The following is a 19,354-nucleotide window of genomic DNA, read 5'->3' as shown; positions in this document are numbered from 1 at the left end:
CTCTTCTTCATAACCGTTCTGCTGGTTCCAACTTCGTGTTGCATATTCTTAGGCCCGGTCTTGAGGCAGGAACTGAGTAGTTGGTGAACTCGCTCTATGTTGTTCGTTCACTCGCGACACAGTTCCTGTCCCAAGGCTAAGTCTGTGAATATATAAATGTGATTTTTTTTAATACATTCTTACACCCACTCTTTTTTTCAAGTTCCAGCATCCGTTTGTGAATATGACCTACTCCTGCAAATTCATAAACTCGGAGTTGCATATTCTTAGGCCCGGTCTTGTGGCAAGAACTGAGTAGTTCGTTAACTCGCTACGCGGTTCTTGTCACAAGACCGAGTCTGTGAATATGCAAAGGTAGTTTTCTCTATGAATATGACATATTCTAAATTCCTATTCTTTGTCAACTTTGTAAAAATTGCTCCCGAATGATCTCTCTACTCCTTTATATGTTTTTAATAAATATATATTCAATTTATATTTTTCTATAGGTAATTTATTGTTTCTTTCTCTGATATCATTATTTTGCAAATTCCAAGATATTTATTTTTCTTCTCGTAGCCGCATACACAATCTTTGCCTATTTTCAATATAAACATATTTCTCATGTTCATTTATGTATATATATATATATATATATATGTTGCACACATAATAAAAAATTATGAAAAAAAATATACTTTCTATCGCGCACTCGAAGCGCGAGACCGCTTCGTGTCCCGCTTACGTCAGGCGGCATCAGACGGACCACGCTATCGCTTTACAAAAACGCAACACCGCCTCGCTCTCGCGCTTTAGGACCGCGAGACCGATGCATTAGCGCTCCCTCACTCCCAATTAGCGATAGCGCCACCGCTTTCACGCACGCATTACGCGATATCGCGCTATCGCTGTTTCAAACAGCGATGCTGGTATTATTTCCGCAAATCCGCCCCTAATCAGCTTATTCTTGCAATTCCGGTCAAGAACACGATTACTTTCAAAAAAATTTCAGCTAAGGAATAGAGGTAAAGTTGCATATATGTGTTTTTTGCACCCAAAAAATAGGAAAACAAATGTCCACTACAAATGAGAACAGTGGGAGAAAATTACTGCATTCCAAACACCCATCTATTCCTATTTTGTATTCTTCTGTATTCTTTCATTCACGTGCCTTATTTTTCCGACGTTTCAAATAATCCTTAAACCATTATTCATCTTCGCACCCTATATGGTATGTACCTTGTACCCTGTCTCTAGCTGTCCAGCAGCCTCACATGTGACATACTTACATCAGAACACCTTTTTACCTCCTACCCACACCTTTCAGCCGCTGCCACAGCTGTGTTCGTGTTTTAGCTTAGTAATTTGCTGCAGTCAGTTCCCCTCTTCAGTGGCTAGTCGACAAAGCATCCCAAACAATTGGATTGAAATCCAACGGCCACTGTCAATCTATTAGCAAACCCCCAAAACTAGACACAATATATGTAAACGCCTCTTCCATTATCTAAACTTCAGTGACTTCGGAAATTAACCTTTATCTTCCATTATCTAAACGTATCTCACTTCGCTGAAACAACCAAGTGCATAAACTGCGGAGCATACGAATATATGTATTTCCAAACTATACAAGCAATCAATTAGTTCATTAGAATTGGTGAATCTACATTATATATTAGGGGTGAAAACGGTACAGAAATTTTCAAGATTTCCGACTGCCGTTTCCAGTTTTCACCGACCGTTTCAGTCGGTATCGGCAACCGACTGTGGTAGAAATAGAAACGGTAATATCTTCTGGAAATGGGATAGAGGTTTTTCCAACTGTTTTATCGGTAACCATATTTGTACGGTAATTTCCGTCAAAATTCCGAAAAGATTGCAAAAGTTCCCTAGCGGCTCAATCAGCTCAATCCATCGGAAGCCCATAAATAAAAGAAGCATGGTAGGCATGTAGCCCATAAAGAAGGGGAAGTGATTAGGGAAAATATTGTTAACCCTATGATATGGCATGTGGATTTTCCTCAACCTATCGATGTTGAAGTATTGTTGAACTTTGTTTATATTGTTTGTCAAACTTATTACCATAACATTAATCATCATATAATAGTGTTATGTGTAATGTGATGATGCAAGAATAAAGTTAAAAATCATCTACGTGCATAATTAAATGTGCTATACCACACTCCGCTGATTCCGGACATGAATTTTAGACTTCCAGATCAATACCAGTATATTCCGTTTCGATGGTTCTGTTTCCGATATACCGATATTACCAATATCGTTACCGTTTCTGGGTATACCGTTCCAATTCCATTTTCGAGGAAAAAAATATGAAAACGAAAATGGTATAGGGTTTTTCAAACCGTTTTCATCCCTATTATATATATAGCTCAAACACTGTTCACACAATTATCACGAAAAAGGTTCCATTTCAAAACAAAAGGTAAGTTTTTGTACATTAAATGCAAACAAAATTGGTATTCCAAAAGCTCAAAGAACGACAAATGGTATAACCTACATAAACATTCCTACACATGGTTTACCTTTTAAAACTTTGCATCCTCTAGATCATCTCTTTATTATCTTGTTTATATTACATCTGCCAGAGGATGCCAGACCATAATTCTGTGTGAACATCAAAAGTTCAGTTACTAGTCGTGCCAGCCACCAGAGGAACCTGGATGTGGGTATGGATACTGGTTATGGAGAGCAAAATTCATGTCATCAGGATGCCGATCCCTCCGAAAGTCAGAAGCATTGTATGGGCCTCTTTGGCCAGTCCTATAGCTTGTTTCATCAATGGAGGGACTATACCTATCCATCATCGACCTCCCTGTCGAACCCAAAGAAGGCATTCCATATGAAGTGAAAGAAGGTTGCTGCTCAAATCTAGCATCTGGAGACCCAGAAGAGTATCTACTTGCATGCTGGTGATCGGAGGTAGCGTGTTGACCATACATTCTTATCTGTGCCCGAATATCATTGGCAGGTGGGTTCATGGTTGTTTGGGTATGATCATCCCTGATGTGCCTGCCGTACATTCTTATGTGTGTTCGAATATCCATGGAAGGTGTGTTAATTGCTGTTTGGGGAACCTCATCCCTGTTGTGTCCATAGTATGTTCTTGCATATTCCTGCACATCTCTACCAGGAACTGGATTCATCTGAGCAGACTCACTACTGTCCATGGTGTAATCCTCGAGGTTCTGCCTCCTGTAAAAGCTGCCACCGGTTCCACCAGATACTGAACCATAAGCATTAACAGTAGGATCAACAGCATACCCGTTCAGCTCTGGATCAGGACTATACATCCTTGAGCCGGCACCAACATTATCAGTCGAAAGGGCAATGTTATTTTCTACAGATGCAACTCCATATTCATTCACAGATCTGAAATAGCTGTCCTCAAAGATTGGCATCTGAAGGCTAGATGATGAGTGCTCTCCTACAAGATGATCGAAATGATTATCATGATATCTCAACCTCTCCAAGGTATATCCACTTCTACTTGATATTGGAGGTTCAAGGTTGCCTGATTTGTGTAGAAAATTCCTGGAATCTGAGGGCAAGATACTCATATCGGAATCTGCTTCATGTCCTGTCTTATCTGATTTCCTTCTGTCTCTTGAGCTATTTGAAACCTCTTTTGCTTTCATACTGTTGTGCCGAGACATCGGCAAGTCAGAATGTGCATCTCTCTCATCATGAACACTAATTTGATCTGATTGATACATACTGCTTCTGTTAGAAGCAACCTTCATTTCCTCGTATGCAACTTCTACTAGCTTTTCTGGAGGGAAGGCGTCTGCTTGTACTGGTTTCTCAGCAGTGAAGTTCCCGTTTCCAGATGTGTAGTTCTTATTATTGACATCATGATTCTGTGTAGCTCTATCCTCAAAAAGATAAACCAAATCTTCTTCATTATGGGAGAAAACATTGGCTTTGGTGTGCCCATGCTGTTCTGCTATTCTCTTGTGCTTCTGTGTCCAATCAGGGCGACTCCACAAATAGAGTGGGGGTGGAGATTTGTTCCATTGGTCAATTTGTTTGTCACTCACATCCAAAGAACCAGGTAAATAGAATGACTGCAATGTATAAACAAGTCAGTTACTATACCAAGCATGAGGAGAGATGTACAACTCAGTAGAGCTGTAAGTTGCATTGCACACCTTCCCAGAAAGTCTTTGATCATCTTCCCATACCAAATCATAAGGTTGCTGCTTTCGATCTAACCTGATAGCGTCCAGCAGAGGTGAAACAGTTAGCAGTGCAAAAGTAGCAGTGACAACAAAAGTACATTGATATGCAATGCTTCCCACAAACATCTTCATTACCTTTCAGCCTCCTTGGGAACAATTAATATGATGAGCTTTGGCTTGAAGGTCAACGCCTTGTCAATGAATTTGTTTGCAAGCATTGCTTTTGGTCCGAAAGGAGGATTAAGGCCCATGATCTACAAAATATTTAGTGACAATACAAAAAATATGAAACATTGTCCTTTCTTAAAAATAATACATGCTATTTTACTTAAGAGAGTGAAATTTTGATATCAGAGCAAAACTCCCTGAATTGGACTTGTAATATTGAACATGTACATACATAAGCAATCATAACTGAGTCATCATGTCAACAGTTGTATACTCGTATTCACAAGTCAGGATCATAATCTTGAACTTTCCCAAGTAGTGAATTTGGAACTAATGATTTATTTAGGGTAGTATTCTCAAGTCAGGATCATAATCTTGAACAACATTGCCCAAGTAGTGAATTTGGGACTGGACATTTATTTAGGGATAAAAGGGAAAAGAAAGACCAAAGACCATACCAGTTTAGATCCATGTGGCAGTTCCTTTTGGCGGACAGTCATCCAGTCCCTCTTTTCAAAACTGAAAGAGTTCTGCGGAGTGCCATGATCAATTATATCAGGTTCCAAAGTACAAGAAGCGCAACTGTTCAAAGTAAATGTGTTAATGGTTGTACTAGCTAAGAGAAAAGTGACTAGAAATAAGATCTCCAGAAAGGGCATCCCTCGCAGACGATAAATGCCATCCTATCATGAGTTGTGTGGTACATTGTATCAACCAGTGCATATGCAGGTGATACCAACCCTATTAAACTGAAATGAATAACTTGCGTGGATCAATTTATCCTATGGACATACATTAAATATGTTTATCAATACCTGCTAACTACAGGAATGAAACTCTTAAGATTTTCTGTAATAACAAGGAAAGTTCAAATAGATATAGACGTCAAAAGGTGCTAGGCAACATAATATGTGCAAACAAAAATGAAGCCAACCTTACAATCCAAAATATAAATAGGTTCAACCCAGCCCAGAACCAATAGTTTAAATTAATTAAATAAAAATTAAGAAAAAAAATAACTCATTCCAACACTAACACACAGCACTGTACCATTCTGGGTCCAACAAAACACACCTATTTCTAACATAACAAGGGGCACCAATAGCACCATCTAATGTAGTAAGCAGCAGACATAGCCATAATGAATATTCTGACCAAGATTTTGTATACATGAATCTACAAAGGGAACCAAGATTCATCTAATAATACAATGAAAAGAAATACACAGAATTTCAAAGGGTTCCATTAATAATGTATCAAAATGGATAAAGGCCATGAAAGTTTACAATTATATACCTTTGGTTGAATAACATCATAATTTTTGAAGTTGCATCTTTTGCCAACTTTATCAAGCTTTTCTTTCATGAATTGACTGAAATCATTTGTACCACAGGAGAAATCCACAATCTGCTTGAACAGAAATTGAAGCACTTGAGTAAAAGTACAATTGAAAAAATTGTCTTTATCTCTACTACTTAAAAGCTACCTCCCCTCACGCGTAGCACGCTACCATTCCCCTCGTGCATAGCGGTTACGAAAAAATATGTGTTTTAGGATAGATCCACAGCCAGCCCATTCCCAGTGGTATGGGCCCATTGTAGTACATACATAAAAAGGGGAGAAAGTTGCCATGTTCTTTCGTTTGCCTTCCCCACTTCCTCTCAACAAAACAAGAGTTAACAAATGTGCCTTCTTAGCATTTTTCTCTATCACGCTCTTTGGGCAAGGAGTCAACAGACCTACATAAAACATAACATAAAATATGTAGACCCTCCGTCCCAAAAATGAAGCTATTACTACCACTCAGGCCTTATCCCAAAATGAAGCTATTTCTCCACCTACCCTTCCCATCTCAACCAATCACAACCATTCTCCATTTAATTTGTCCACCTACTTTCTCTTCTCAACCAATCACAACCTCCCCCAAATCATTTCCACCCACTATCTTGATACTTGTGCCCGTGGCTCCAGAAATGCTTTCATTTTGGGATAGAGGGAGTACTATACAAAGTCCAGCAAAAACATTAGCTTAGACAACCCACCTTAGAGCACCAAAGCCTCTCAACATGTTCACCCTACGGGGGCTGCAGGAGCAGCACAGCTACCCTCTTCCTTCAATTCAATCAATATGATTGAGTGTCCACTGGCCAATGCTTAAATCTCTCACTAAGAGTGCTTACCGTGTTTCAGGATCTACATTGTTACTCTTCTGTATGGTTTTTATTTATCAAGCATCAAAACAAAATTCACAATGCAAGATACAATGCGACTAGCACAGCCAATGCAGCATGAAGAGATTAGCACACATGATGACAGAAGATTCAGGTTATTGCAAGTGTGCAACAGGAGTGCCATCTGTGCCTAATTTTGTCAGTTGAATGTTGAAATCAGCAGCAACGATCCCAAATTTCTTTTATATTTTTTTCTCATAAATTTTAAAAATAAACCCAATCCCATATTAATTCCAATTCTAGATCTTTTTGGCTATGGCCACTGAAGCTGGCACAGCAAGACAAGTAGACAACGCTATCATGCCAGATTTAAAATCATGGCATGGCAAGGTTTGGCCACATCATGTTGGCTGGCTTAGCAACCAAGGATGCCACACCAGCAGCAGGTGTTAATTGATTTTAGTTGTATGAATGTATCATATGCATGGAGCACGCATCATAAGATGAGAACAAGAAGGATCAGCTACCACTGGACATCGAATTCTTGGCCAGCTACCAACAAATTGAAAATGGAGTTAAATAAAAGGCTGCAAACATGGAAAAAACAAAATTTAGAAGCCTTTTGTGCAGGATCAGCCTTAGGAAGATTTTTGTCAAATCATGGCAAGTAGCCTTGTGGCTGCACTTCACGTCAGTCTACAAAATAGTCCCTTTTATCTTCTTTCAAATTTAATAAGGGACTTGCATTTACTTACTACACTAACAATAGAAAATGCATTGTGTTCCTAGTTCTGCTCTGTTTTTCTTTGTTTCTCCGGTTTCTTTATCTTTGAACCAATGGTTCAAGAATAGACAGACTCACGGTTAGTTAGGGGTGATCTGTTAGTTAGAGGGGTGATGATTTGATGAGATACTGGACTCTGATCGATTTGTTCACAGCACATTTCCTTCATTCACATGATTACATATACTTGAATTGTTTGTCCTTTTTTTTCATAGAAACATTCAACTGTCTATCATAGTGGCGACGTGTAGTGTGAGTGTGTTATGTGGGAGGACATTTTTGCTCCTCTCCTTTGTAATTACTTTCAATTTTTCCTTCTAATGAAATGAAGCGCAGTCCTGCATTTTTGAGAATAAATAAATAAATTCTATTTCATGAAGGTTGGTGCTTCCTAGATATGAATTTATTGGTTAGGAATGCCCAGGAGGTTTGCAGAGCAACCAAGGACACACTCTACCCAAACTTGATACAGAAAGAAGGAAGGGAAGGACACACTCTACCCAAACTTGATACAGAAAGAAGGAAGGGAAGCAAAAAGAAGGTTTGAGTGGTATGGCATTCCACATAAGCAAAATCAACATCATCAGTAAGCTACATGTGCAAAATCAATTGAAAGGGTCATCTAGATAGTTTTGGATAGTGTAGACCTGTAGGGGCTTCTGGTTATATAGTTTACTGATTAAGTGCTACTCTGAACTTGACAAAAGAATCACTTAGGACCATTAATTAATTAGTACAACTTGGGATAAGTTGCACACTTTCATGAATAGATGACCATTAATTAATTAGTACAACTTGGGATAAGTTGCACACTTTCATGAATAGATAGAGTGGACTAGACAAATGGCAACAGTTATCAGTAGGTTTTTTGTTAATCTCAGAACACTAGCTAAATCAATTGAAAATGTTTCATACATATACATATGGATGTTATCTACACTATATTACTATGCATACTTGTTGGTTGTTACATGACAAAGTGAACGTACCATATCTCCAGGTTGCACATACCAATGAAGCTTCTCGGCAATCTGTACCAAGAAATACATAAGTCAATGCCTCAATGGCAGACTATATAACTCTCAAGAACGGTGTAGAAGGTTATAACAAATAATAAATTATGAAGAAAACAGAAATAATCAGTGTAGAATTAATTGTCCTTTTGTAAGCAAGGAAACCCCTTCTCATCCAATCTGCCAGTAAAAATATGCAATTTTATTTTTGTCTACTACCTGTTAAGGTGTTATATTATCCAATCTGCCAGTAAAAATATGCAATTTTCTTTTTGTCTACTACCTGTTAAGGTTTTATATTGTTGTTTCATTTTAGCAATGCCATCTGAACAAACACTGTTGATTAATATTAGTATGTACTCCCCTCCGTCCCAGAATGGAGCTATTTCTAGAGTTCAAATTTGCCCAAAATATAGCTATTTCTCCATCTACCTCCTCAATTTAACCAAACACAACCATTCCCCATTTAACCAATCACAACCTTCCACCACTCAATTCCAACTACTTTCTTAATTCCCATGAAGATCTCTAGAAATGCTTACATTTTGGGATGGAGGGAGTAGTTCTCTCAAGAATACTTAACAGTTTGAAGCAATAGCGATAGGCAAGGGGGCCAGATTTGGTCTGGGTCAGCATGGTGGTGGTTAGGAGCAGCGCAAGTGAAAATGAGTTTGTGCTGAAACTATATGAAGACCATACCAGGGTTAGAGAAGAAAGGGAAGTTGGGAAGAACGGAATAATCATGCAAAAGTAGGGAGTCCTTCACGCTCTCAAAATATCATCAGAGCTATTTTAACCAGATGGCAATGGCAATACCAAAGAAAGCACTAACTTAACAATAGCAAAAGAAGTTAATATTGTTAATTACGTGTAGAACAATTGTAATTGGGGTTCCACTGGTGATAAAGGTTATTTCTGTTTCATTTTATTTGTTCTTTTGATATGTTTCTTAAGGCATGATTTTCAGAGAGAGCACATAATTGTCAAAACTACAGCTGGGACTGCTGTGCTGGGTGCAGCTTTGATTGCCAAACCTTGAAGCCCAAAATCAGCCAAGCAAGTAGGAAAAACTGGGAAACATGCATATATGAGCTGAACTGTCGTATACTTTTTTTTTTCTGGAACAAACAGTGAATGTTGCTGACATGATGCTTTCCAGCCAAATAGTCAAGAAATTCACAACTAGCACTTACTGCAATACTTACATGTCATATTGTTAGATTGATAAGTTTCCTTTCATTAGTAGTTCTTTAACAGTAGTTAGAGTCCATGTTATATGAGATATGTTTGTTAGGGCCAGGCCTCTGACTTCAAGCCCATGTAGGAATCCAATAAGAAAAACCTTTCATACAACATTTTAAAAATAGATGATATTTTGTTCAAAATGCAACCTAACTTCGACCAACATAATATCTAGATTGATAATACAAGAAATAGGAATTATGAAACATACTTTCATCCTGTAAGCCATGCCAATGTGAAAAGTAACATATTCTGTGAACTCCAGTAAAAAAGTTCATTATGCAATCCAAAATAGGCTTCGGATATGAATATACCTCAATGAGCTTCTCCTTCTTTGTAAAATGGCGTCCAAAAGACGTGTAGCGCATGCCATGAATGAAAGGTGCAAGGTAAACTCTGAGCTTATTCTGGTCAAAACATGATATATAGAACATAGTATTTAATTAGTGCACTGGGAAGCTAGTGGCGTAATATGTTTTGCAGCTGATGAGAAACTTAAGATCAGCATAATAGCCAGATACAGTAACATCTAAGAAGTACTTCCACCACTCTTCAGACTTAATATTTTCTTTACATGATATCCAATACACAACATTGACCTACGTCTTTTGACAGCATATTCATGAATGAAGAGATGAAAAAAGATTAGGATGCCAAAATTATGTTTAATAAGACGCAAAAGATAAACTTATTAGGATTGTTAACTTACAGCTTCCATGGATAGTTTCAGTGGATGATGGGAAATGTATTAGAATTTATGTTTGCATTGATCAGAAAGAAGAACAGAAAGCCCTACCATTAGCATAGCACAGGTCCTAAGGAAGATCATTATTAAGAGAGATATCAAAAGCAGAGTATCCACATACATGCCATCTTGTTAACTGCCTCAAAACTTCAGATTCACATACTGCTTTAGCGTCATCAACAGCGCCTCCATTTTCCAGTTTTTGTAAAGCAGCTTTCACTGCCTACAAAAGCATATCAATATATGCTGATAAGAATGAGTACTGATGGATTTTCAGGTTGGCAATCTACCACTCCTGGAATTTTTGCTCATACCTGAATTGAACGCTCAAGCTTGCCTCGTACAACAATTTTGTCAATCTGCCGGCCAGAGCATGCATAAGTTGAAGGAATGACACACCTTCTAGAGATATCAGCCACTGTTAAGGAAGAGACCTCCTTTTCTACCAAAGCTGATATCCTAATATAGAACAATAAAAATCATAATCAACTAGGAGTCTCAAATCTGGAAATTAATTATGATAATAAGGTAAAACAAAAAAAAAGTTTTGGAAATTAATTATGATAATAAGGTAAAACAAAAAAGGAATGCTACACCAAAAGGATATAATTAAGATTGTTGTTGGATGCATAATTACAAATATCATCTGCTTAGGTTTTGAAGTCTTACAAATGTACATGAGTTTGTAGATAACAATGGTAAGAATCTAGCTCACAGGTCTATGTTTCAGCCCCACTTGTGGTCACGAACAGTATGTATTGAAGCATACCTTTACAAACCCACAAAGCCACATGTTCCCTTGGACAATAAGTGAGACCTTACTGTGATAGAGCACAAAGAGACCTTCTGGCAGTGAAGCATGTGAAGAACGAGCTAGTTATGCCTGTGCCTAGCATCATACACACGACACTGGAGCTAACATGCTAAATAATGTAACCAAAAGAATATTTGCAACTTGCACAATCTTTTGGTTTGTTCATCAACTTATTGTGCTTTTAATTCAATATACCCAACACCATATGCGATGGAACATTTTCTTTTTATTATTGTGTATTGCAAATGGAGTTTAACATGTTATGATTGTAAAAGCTTAATACTACCTATTTTAACAAAACATAATAGAAGATGCAAGAGAGAGAAGAGTTGGAACTTATTTTTCATGGTTTGACTGGTTCTAACAGTACGCAAACACCAATGAAGCAGAGCCTCTGCAACCTTTCCAATTCTACTTCATGTATATACCTTTGTAGACAACTAATCCTATGTATATACCTTTGTAGACAACTAATCCTAGATCAGAGAGTGCAGATCCTGTTACAAATATAAATTATGAGACAATAACAATCCTCAGGAACAATAATTGGGTAAGTCTTTTCCTCTTGACAAAATATAAGCATTGTCTTTTCCTCTTGACAAAATATAAGCATTTGAAGGAATGAACTGTCTTCTCCTCCTGATAAAATATAAACATATGCAGGCACTCTCACCATCTCACCATTACCTGTTGTATAACTCTCACCATCTCACCATTATCATTTATTGTATAGTGGTAGCATGAGTAGATCTGAGCAAAATAGGTTCAGCCAGACCCTGAACTGGATGGCTTAACAAGCCTGGATTTAGAAGCAGGGCTGGACAGAAATATCAATATCACTGGGGCCTTCAAAACAACTCATTTGCAACTTATTTGCTCATTTTATAATAATGGAGAATGCGTAAATGACAGGCTGTCTAGGCTGTCTAGCGAAAGTAGACAAAACTTCACTTTTTTTAATGGAGAATGTGACTTCACTTTTTTTAATGGAGAATGCGTAAACGATAGGCTGTCTAGCGAAAGTAGACAAAACTTAGCAAATCCAACTTTATGCCTATTTTACATCAGCCCTGCTTGGCCTGGGTTTTGCTCAGGGATTTAGTAGGATGTAGAAGGTAGACATAGAAGGAAAGAAGGATTGGCTTGATGAGCTATGTTCAATTATACTCTAAACGAAATAGCATCCATCACCAACCACTAACATATTTGCCTTGAGGAGAAGAAAAATATTCTGTTGCCCTCGCTGTTATAGTCTGTTTACATGAAACAATATATCCAACTGACTCACCTCTTCTCCGTTTCACTATCCACAATAGGGAAAGAGCTAAGAGGTATCTTCCCCATATCCAACGATGAAGTCCCTAATTCTTTTTCTCGTTCTTTCACAGGTCGATTTGCATTGTTTGCAGCAGCAGCAGCAGCACACTCAACCAAAGGTTCTTCAGGCTGTGTTCTCTTTTTCAGGCTCCTTGTTTTTTTCTTTTCAGATTCAAGAACTTCCTCAAATTCACTTTTCACACCAGCTTTTTTAGATTTGTCACCTTTTGCATTAAACTTCTCATTTAACTTTGCGCGCTTCTGTAAAGGTTCAGAAACATATGAATCATCACAAATCCGTCTTTTCTTCTCAGCTAATTCTTTGACTTTCTTCTTTGCAGAATAAGCTGATTTTTCAACATGAGGAAACTTTATATGGTCTCTGGGTGGTGTTCCAATATCAAGGTCTATTTCATGGTCCCTGTAACAGTTAATCAGATGTTAGTTTCTCCATGCAATCAGAACAGAAATATCACAAGAAAGTTTACATACAAGCAGTAGATCAGAATTCTTTTTGAAAGCTCCCATGCACGGGTTATGATGCCCTGCGTGTTAATATCTTCAAAGGAAATTTCCCTGTAAAATAATTTCAGGAGTGAGAAGACCAAGGAATGTCATATGCAATGAACTCAGACAGGGAACTAAAAATGTAAAAAATAAAACCTTGGCAAGCATTTTCTATGATACGATCTTGGGCAGCGTCTGCAAACAGCAAATTGCAGTGGTTCTTGAGTCCTGTCTTCTAGACCTTTACAATGAAAGCACCAATGTACAGGGCATGTAAATGAAAACCCAGCCATAATCTTTTTCTCCATTTCGGAAGCCTCATTTCTGCTGTTAGGATGAAGCAATTGCGCAACACATCTTGGGTGGTAGAAATGCCCACAGGTTGCATTATTACAGAGAAATACCTAAAGAAATTTGCAAGCGTCAACATTTTAAAATTAAAAAAATGACTTAGGATTAAGATAGACTCATAATGAACAACTTGACAGCTTGTATGGAAAAGCTTTTGTAGTTTTATTAAAATGGCATTTAGTTTTATTAAATTAAGTTTAAAAAGCTCAACTAGAAGATGGCAAGTCACAATGCGTACTACCATTTCCTATTGAAGACAGTACGAGAATACAGAGGCTAGAAGATGCTTTTTTTCCCTTTTACAAGCAGTATAAGAATTTGTACAACCAGTTGGAAATTGGTGAACTAGTGTATTTTACCTATAGCTACAAACCAACCTTCCCACTCTTATTTCATTCATACCTATCCTGTTTTGATTGAAGACAAGGCAGCTAACTGTTGTTCCCAAGTATCGACAATGAATCCATCTATACAAATCAATCAATGCCTGTAATGATTCTTGGTGCTAAAAATCTAAGGGTGACACAAAACTACCAGTCTACCACAAACTATGAATTATATGAACGATTTTTATTCTCCAGTGATGCATATTGTAAGTTGGAACTGTCTTTCTTTTTTTTAAGAAAAAGGATGTTGTCCTTTTGTATGAAGGATGTCTGTCATACATCCACAAGGTTTTGTTTCATGAAGTCAAATACCTTGGCATTTGGCCCATCCGAAGGCTCCAACTCTCCACAGACAAAGCATTGGTGCTGCTTATGGTCACAATTCTTGCACACAAAATTTTTTAGTGCCTAGAAAACATTAGAAAAGTATAACATTACAATCTGGAAAAAAGAGCAAGAATGAAGTATCAGTGCTCTTTAAAAGTAAAGTTCCGAACTACCTTGACTTCTGCCTTTGTGTACCCTAGGGTTGCACAGTAAGAATCTTCACCATCTCTTATTTTTGCATGGAAGGACCTCATACACGGACCTTCACAGCTACAACAAACCAGCACAAGAATACATTATTGAGATCAGAAAACTGATGAAAAATGTAGGAACATAGTAATATTCCATGTTCATGGTATCCAACAAAAATACACCATCTGTTCTAGGGAAAAATAAAAACAGGAATCATTTGCTAAGAATTTTGTTTTTCCATATCATGTGGGTTAATAACTCTGTTTAGATATACATGCAGTTTCATGCTCTATTGCCATCATCAAATTTCAAATGTGCTTGAAGATTTATAAAGATTCAAATTCAAACAAAACAACACATCTTCAATCTGTTTTAAAGTCCTCGAACAAAATTACAAAACACTTCGATGCTTACAATTGTGCATGTACATAAATAGAATTCCCATTATGATATCTTATGGAAAATTGGAATTACCAAAGCTTGCTTAGTCCATGAACTGGCCAAGTTTTGGAAAGGAAGCACTCTTCAGTGCAACCTTACCAAAGTTGGAAACTTACCAAGTGAAGGCCAAATCTTGACCAAAGCTACAAAATGTTTGTAAGGTATAGCACCCTTGCTCCTCCAATCATGGAAAAAATTCCTTATTTACTACTCCCTCCGTCATATAATATAAGGGATTTTGGGTGGATGTGACACATGATAGTACAATAAATCTGGACATACCGTATGTCCAGATTGATTGTACTAGGATATGTCACATCCACCCAAAATCCCTTATATTATGGGACGGAGGGAGTATTGAACATTAACCCAATCCCTTGTTTTCCATCAGAAAATTAATGTTCCCTTGTTTGCCACTGGTTTGTTTTTATCTTCTCTTATTTGCCACTTCCACCTTCTTTTATTTCTTTTTCTGTTTCTTTTGTGGAAACTGCAGCAACATGGTCCGCACATAAGCCCATAAGGCCTCAAAGCAAAAACCATGATAACCATAACACGGCCTGAACAGAAAGTACAGATTACCTGATCTTTACTCATAACACAAGCATTTGTACTTTCTAGTGCCAATCTATCCTTGGCCAATTGATACTTGTGTCAGTTTCCAAGAACAACCAAACTGTAGGTCTTTTTTTTTTTGTACTTAACGCATGGAAATACTGAATCAACCTAACAGATTTATCTCCCAAGTGTAGAAAGGAACATGTTTCAATAAATGACAGAATTTACATACTAGCACCCTGCAATGTCTGGAAACTCCTCCGCAGATAATCAGGTACTGATAAAAAGCATAGACAACTAGATCTTTACATGAACATCTATAAATGCTTGCCCAGCTGGGGTTTGTTTTGAAATTAGCTATACAGTGATTCACAACAAATACTACCACAAGTAAAAATGTTATGCATCAAAGTTGTGTATCCTCGACGTAGAGCGATGTTAAGTGCACCTATGAAACAAGAAATAAAAAGGATATGATGTACAACTATTAATTTATATTTTGTCACGAAGTAGATTTAGTTACTAAAAAGTTTCATACGTATCATCCTTAGAAGTCCTGCTAATTCCTAAGTTTCTGTAATATGCATGTAGGTCATGAAAATACTTGATGGCACTTAAGGAAAGTAGAAGAGCGCATACCATAACAGCTCCCCTCCATTATCACAGATAGCACAAACTGAATCAAACAAATCTCCATCCTCCTCATCCTCTTCATCATCATCATCATCATTGCTTGGTGCATCTGGAATGCCTTCTTCAACTATCTCCTCCATTTCATCACCAGCAGCAACCGGCTCTTGTTTAATGTCTGGCTCTTGTTTAATGTCTGGCTCTCGTTTATTATCCAGATTATTTGAACCAACCTAGTTGAAAATCAAAAGAAAAGTGAATAGAGAGACTAAATAAATACTTTAAAGGCCACTAAAGTATTAGGAAGGAGAAACCTGAGCTACCTCATTGGTCTTTTCCATAATCTTGTCTTTGATGAAGACTTGCAAAACCTGCCAGAAATTATGAAAGATAATCTTGTGAGCAATAAATAAAGAATTTTAAGAGATGTTAGATGTACGTTGCTAAAACCGTAAAATTGGTAAATGGTGCAAGGATGAAATAAGCAGTACAAGAAACAAGTGCTATGGGTGCAGGCATGCAATAAAATAATAAGTATACAGAATGCAAAAACAAGCGGGAGTGCTAAAAGCGAACAGCATGTCTGATAAGTACAAGGGGGGCGGCATGGACAGTAAAAGATAACTTTGACACTGACGCTGACCTATTACGATGGTACAGCAAAAGCTGTAAATCCTGCAATATAAATCAGGTCATCTTTACTCGGGGCGTTGTCATTGTTGTGGGTCCTTCACTTTCATTATTACATCAATGTGGGTTTTACCTCTAGAGATAGCAATAAAGCTTTTTCAGCTATTTGTAATTCGCGATTTAATCACGAAACGTGCTACTTCTAATGTTAGGATTGCTAAAAGGAAAATTTGGGACAAGGAACCCATTGTATGGGAAATACTTCAAGAAGTTATGAGGGGACATGACACAATTTGTCTGTATGCAATATGACAGAATTTACCAGTACACATTTTGGACTAAATCCTATGGAACACAAAAATTCACCTGAACTCCAAGTAGCCCACAATAAGAATTTGAAGAATCGCATACCTGTGAATTTGCTAAATCTGGGTCCCTCTGAGCAAAGAGTTTTATTAAATTCTGATGATTAGCAAAGTCATCTTCTAAGGGCCTAACCACAAATCTCCTGTGATGCAAGAAAGCACTAGTAAGGTCATTAGGACCTAATTATGACTACCCAAAAACAAATAAAGTAAATAATGTATTTAGCACATACTCAAAAACCCCATAGAGGTGATCCCACATGTCTTTCTCGGAATCCGTTGGCCTCCTTCGGACGAAGTGAAGCATTTCGACAGTGATCAGTACAGACCGGATGGTCTCCTCGTAGCTAGGCCTCGGCTTCAGCAGGGCAATCCAACTGCCCTCCGTCGAAAGCACCGCGATCTCAGGCGAGTCTCCATCTAGGACTAGCTTCCAGGCAACCACCTGCTTGTAGACTTTCTGGAGGCCGCCGTCGGTGAACCCCCGCAGGTACACATCCTTCTTGAACGACGCGACCCCCTCGGCCGCATCGAACTGGAACGGCAGGACATCGAAGGATACCGGCACATCGTTGTCGTCAACGAAGTAGTAATTCTCCACCGCCTTGAGCTGCGGCTCAAGGTCGTCGTCCGATGACATCATGGTCGCCGCAGTATCCCAATCCGCGATCTGAGGGGGGCAAAAAAAAACAAAGAGAAATGAAAAATCAGGCGCATTGCACAAGATTCATAAACGAATCATCTTATTATGCGTCCAAGCAAAGCAGAGGATTCCCATCGAAGAAGAAACCACATGGGGAATTCCACGGAGAAAAGGATACCCAACTAAATCGCCTGAAGGGGACTAGAAACAACTGAAGACCCAAAATTCTACCAAAACCCTAGAAAAAAATCCCTAAAAAAAGAGAGCGAGGAGGGCACACCCGCGGTGGGGGAGGGATCGAGATTAACCGGCGGACGGAGACTGGGGCGCGGGAGGTGAGAGGTGGGGGAGGATCGCGAGAAGGGAACGAACCCTAGAGAGATTCTGGCTTCGGTTTCGATTCGACTCGCCCGCCTCGCGCGGGTGGTTGGGACGATGATAAGGACAGGGGAGAGGAGAGGGGGGTGGGCCCGCGTGGTCAGTCAGACTCAGACTCAGACTCGGGCTCCGGTTTTTGAGGGTTTCTTTTTTTGTTTACGCGAGCGTTCGTGAGGCTTCGGCACGCAAAGCAGACACGTTTTGTTGCCAGAATCATACTATGCATACGACTTGTACATGCTGTGAAAGACTTGAACCCACGTGAAAATATTCCAGTAATAAACTGATTAGGTGGTGTTTAGATCTGGTACTTAACTTAGTCTCTGTATTTAAACACTAATTTAGAGTATTAAATATAGACTACTTATAAAACTAATTACATAAATGAAAACTAATTCGCGAGACAAATTTTTTAAGCCTAATTAATCCATAATTAGATAATGTTTACTGTAGCATCAGATAGGCTAATCATGGATTAATTAGGCTCAATAAATTCGTCTCGCGAATTAGTCCAAGATTATAGATGGGTTTTATTAATAGTCTACGTTTAATATTTATAATTAATATCCAAACATCTGATGTGATAGAGACTTAAAAGTTTTATTCCCATCTAAATAGGGTCTTAGTGCCATGAGGTGAGTGGTAGTCGTATTCATGAGTTGTATGTATAGTACCACTCTTTTATTATTAGTGTTTCTCACTTTTTGGAAGGACTTTCAATGGAAAGGAAATCTTTCTATTTCTGTTGGAAGATCCATTTCAGAGAACTAGATATCGTGCACGTGCAAAATACGTTTTGGCAATATATATGCAAAAGTAGAATAATAAATGCGACCATTTTTTATACAGCACTCCATATAAATTCTTTACGTAAAAAGCTTGCACTGTTTATTCCTAGAGTGACAATATAAGATGCAATGCACCATTCGCCTTCATTAGCAGAAATTCCAAAGCTCCATTTGAGTGCCTCCGAGGACAAAAGGATAACTAGACAGAAATATTTCATTGGTAAAAAAAAAGAGACAGCTTTGAAGTATCTGTGGCTGAAAGTCACTATGCTCACTTCTTCTGTGAGATTGCTAGCATGTTCAGCTGGAATTTCCACTTTTCTATGATCACTATGCTCACGGTTTAGAGGAATTCAACATGCCAATTTTCTTCATCTAAAAAATTCCACTTTACTTCAACTTAATTTTTCTATAGAATACAGTTGAAAATTGAACAGGTCTTACCAAGCACAAATCCTGTTAAACATAAGGCACATGGTTTTCGGGTAGCAAATTAATTGGAAAAGAAAACATTCTGAAATAGCACTTAAAAATTACAAAATACAGCTTATTTGAAGCAGAGGTTGGACTTTTCCAGCAGATATAGTAGCAACAGGTAAAATAGAAAAGAAATAAGAAAAGAAATGCTCAAGATGATATGCCTTCCTCATGCAGTGAGCTAGGGTATCTGGTTTGTACAATGAGAACACCCAAATCATCCTATGCAAGCAGCTCATCTTTTTATGACCA

At 38.1% G+C, this 19,354-nt stretch overlaps 1 protein-coding gene across 3 annotated transcripts; it reads right to left on the bottom strand.

The window, feature by feature from the left end:
- Nucleotides 1-2,385: 2,385 nt before the first annotated feature.
- Nucleotides 2,386-17,871, bottom strand: LOC4345309 (protein ENHANCED DOWNY MILDEW 2). Of its 3 annotated transcripts, none has more exons than XM_015794454.3 (19): nt 17,740-17,871; nt 17,050-17,486; nt 16,863-16,959; nt 16,145-16,192; nt 15,831-16,054; nt 14,174-14,270; nt 13,986-14,081; nt 13,093-13,340; nt 12,922-13,005; nt 12,401-12,850; nt 10,613-10,757; nt 10,420-10,521; nt 9,868-9,960; nt 8,288-8,329; nt 5,640-5,750; nt 4,802-4,873; nt 4,311-4,429; nt 4,146-4,209; nt 2,386-4,061 (listed from the first exon to the last, which is right to left on the bottom strand). In XM_015794454.3, the coding sequence occupies exons 2-19, from the start codon at nt 17,457-17,459 to the stop codon at nt 2,628-2,630; spliced, it is 3,936 nt and encodes a 1,311-aa protein (XP_015649940.1). In that variant the 5' UTR covers nt 17,460-17,486; nt 17,740-17,871; the 3' UTR covers nt 2,386-2,627. The 3 variants fall into 3 exon arrangements, with proteins under 3 accessions (XP_015649940.1, XP_015649941.1, XP_015649942.1); XM_015794455.3 differs by having other exon boundaries at nt 17,768-17,871; XM_015794456.3 differs by having other exon boundaries at nt 17,832-17,871.
- Nucleotides 17,872-19,354: the final 1,483 nt, after the last annotated feature.

This window comes from Oryza sativa, chromosome 8 (assembly GCF_034140825.1).
Source record: "Oryza sativa Japonica Group chromosome 8, ASM3414082v1".
In the NCBI taxonomy this organism is placed as follows: domain Eukaryota; kingdom Viridiplantae; phylum Streptophyta; class Magnoliopsida; order Poales; family Poaceae; genus Oryza; species Oryza sativa.
This window is presented reverse-complemented; position numbering and strand designations above follow the sequence as displayed.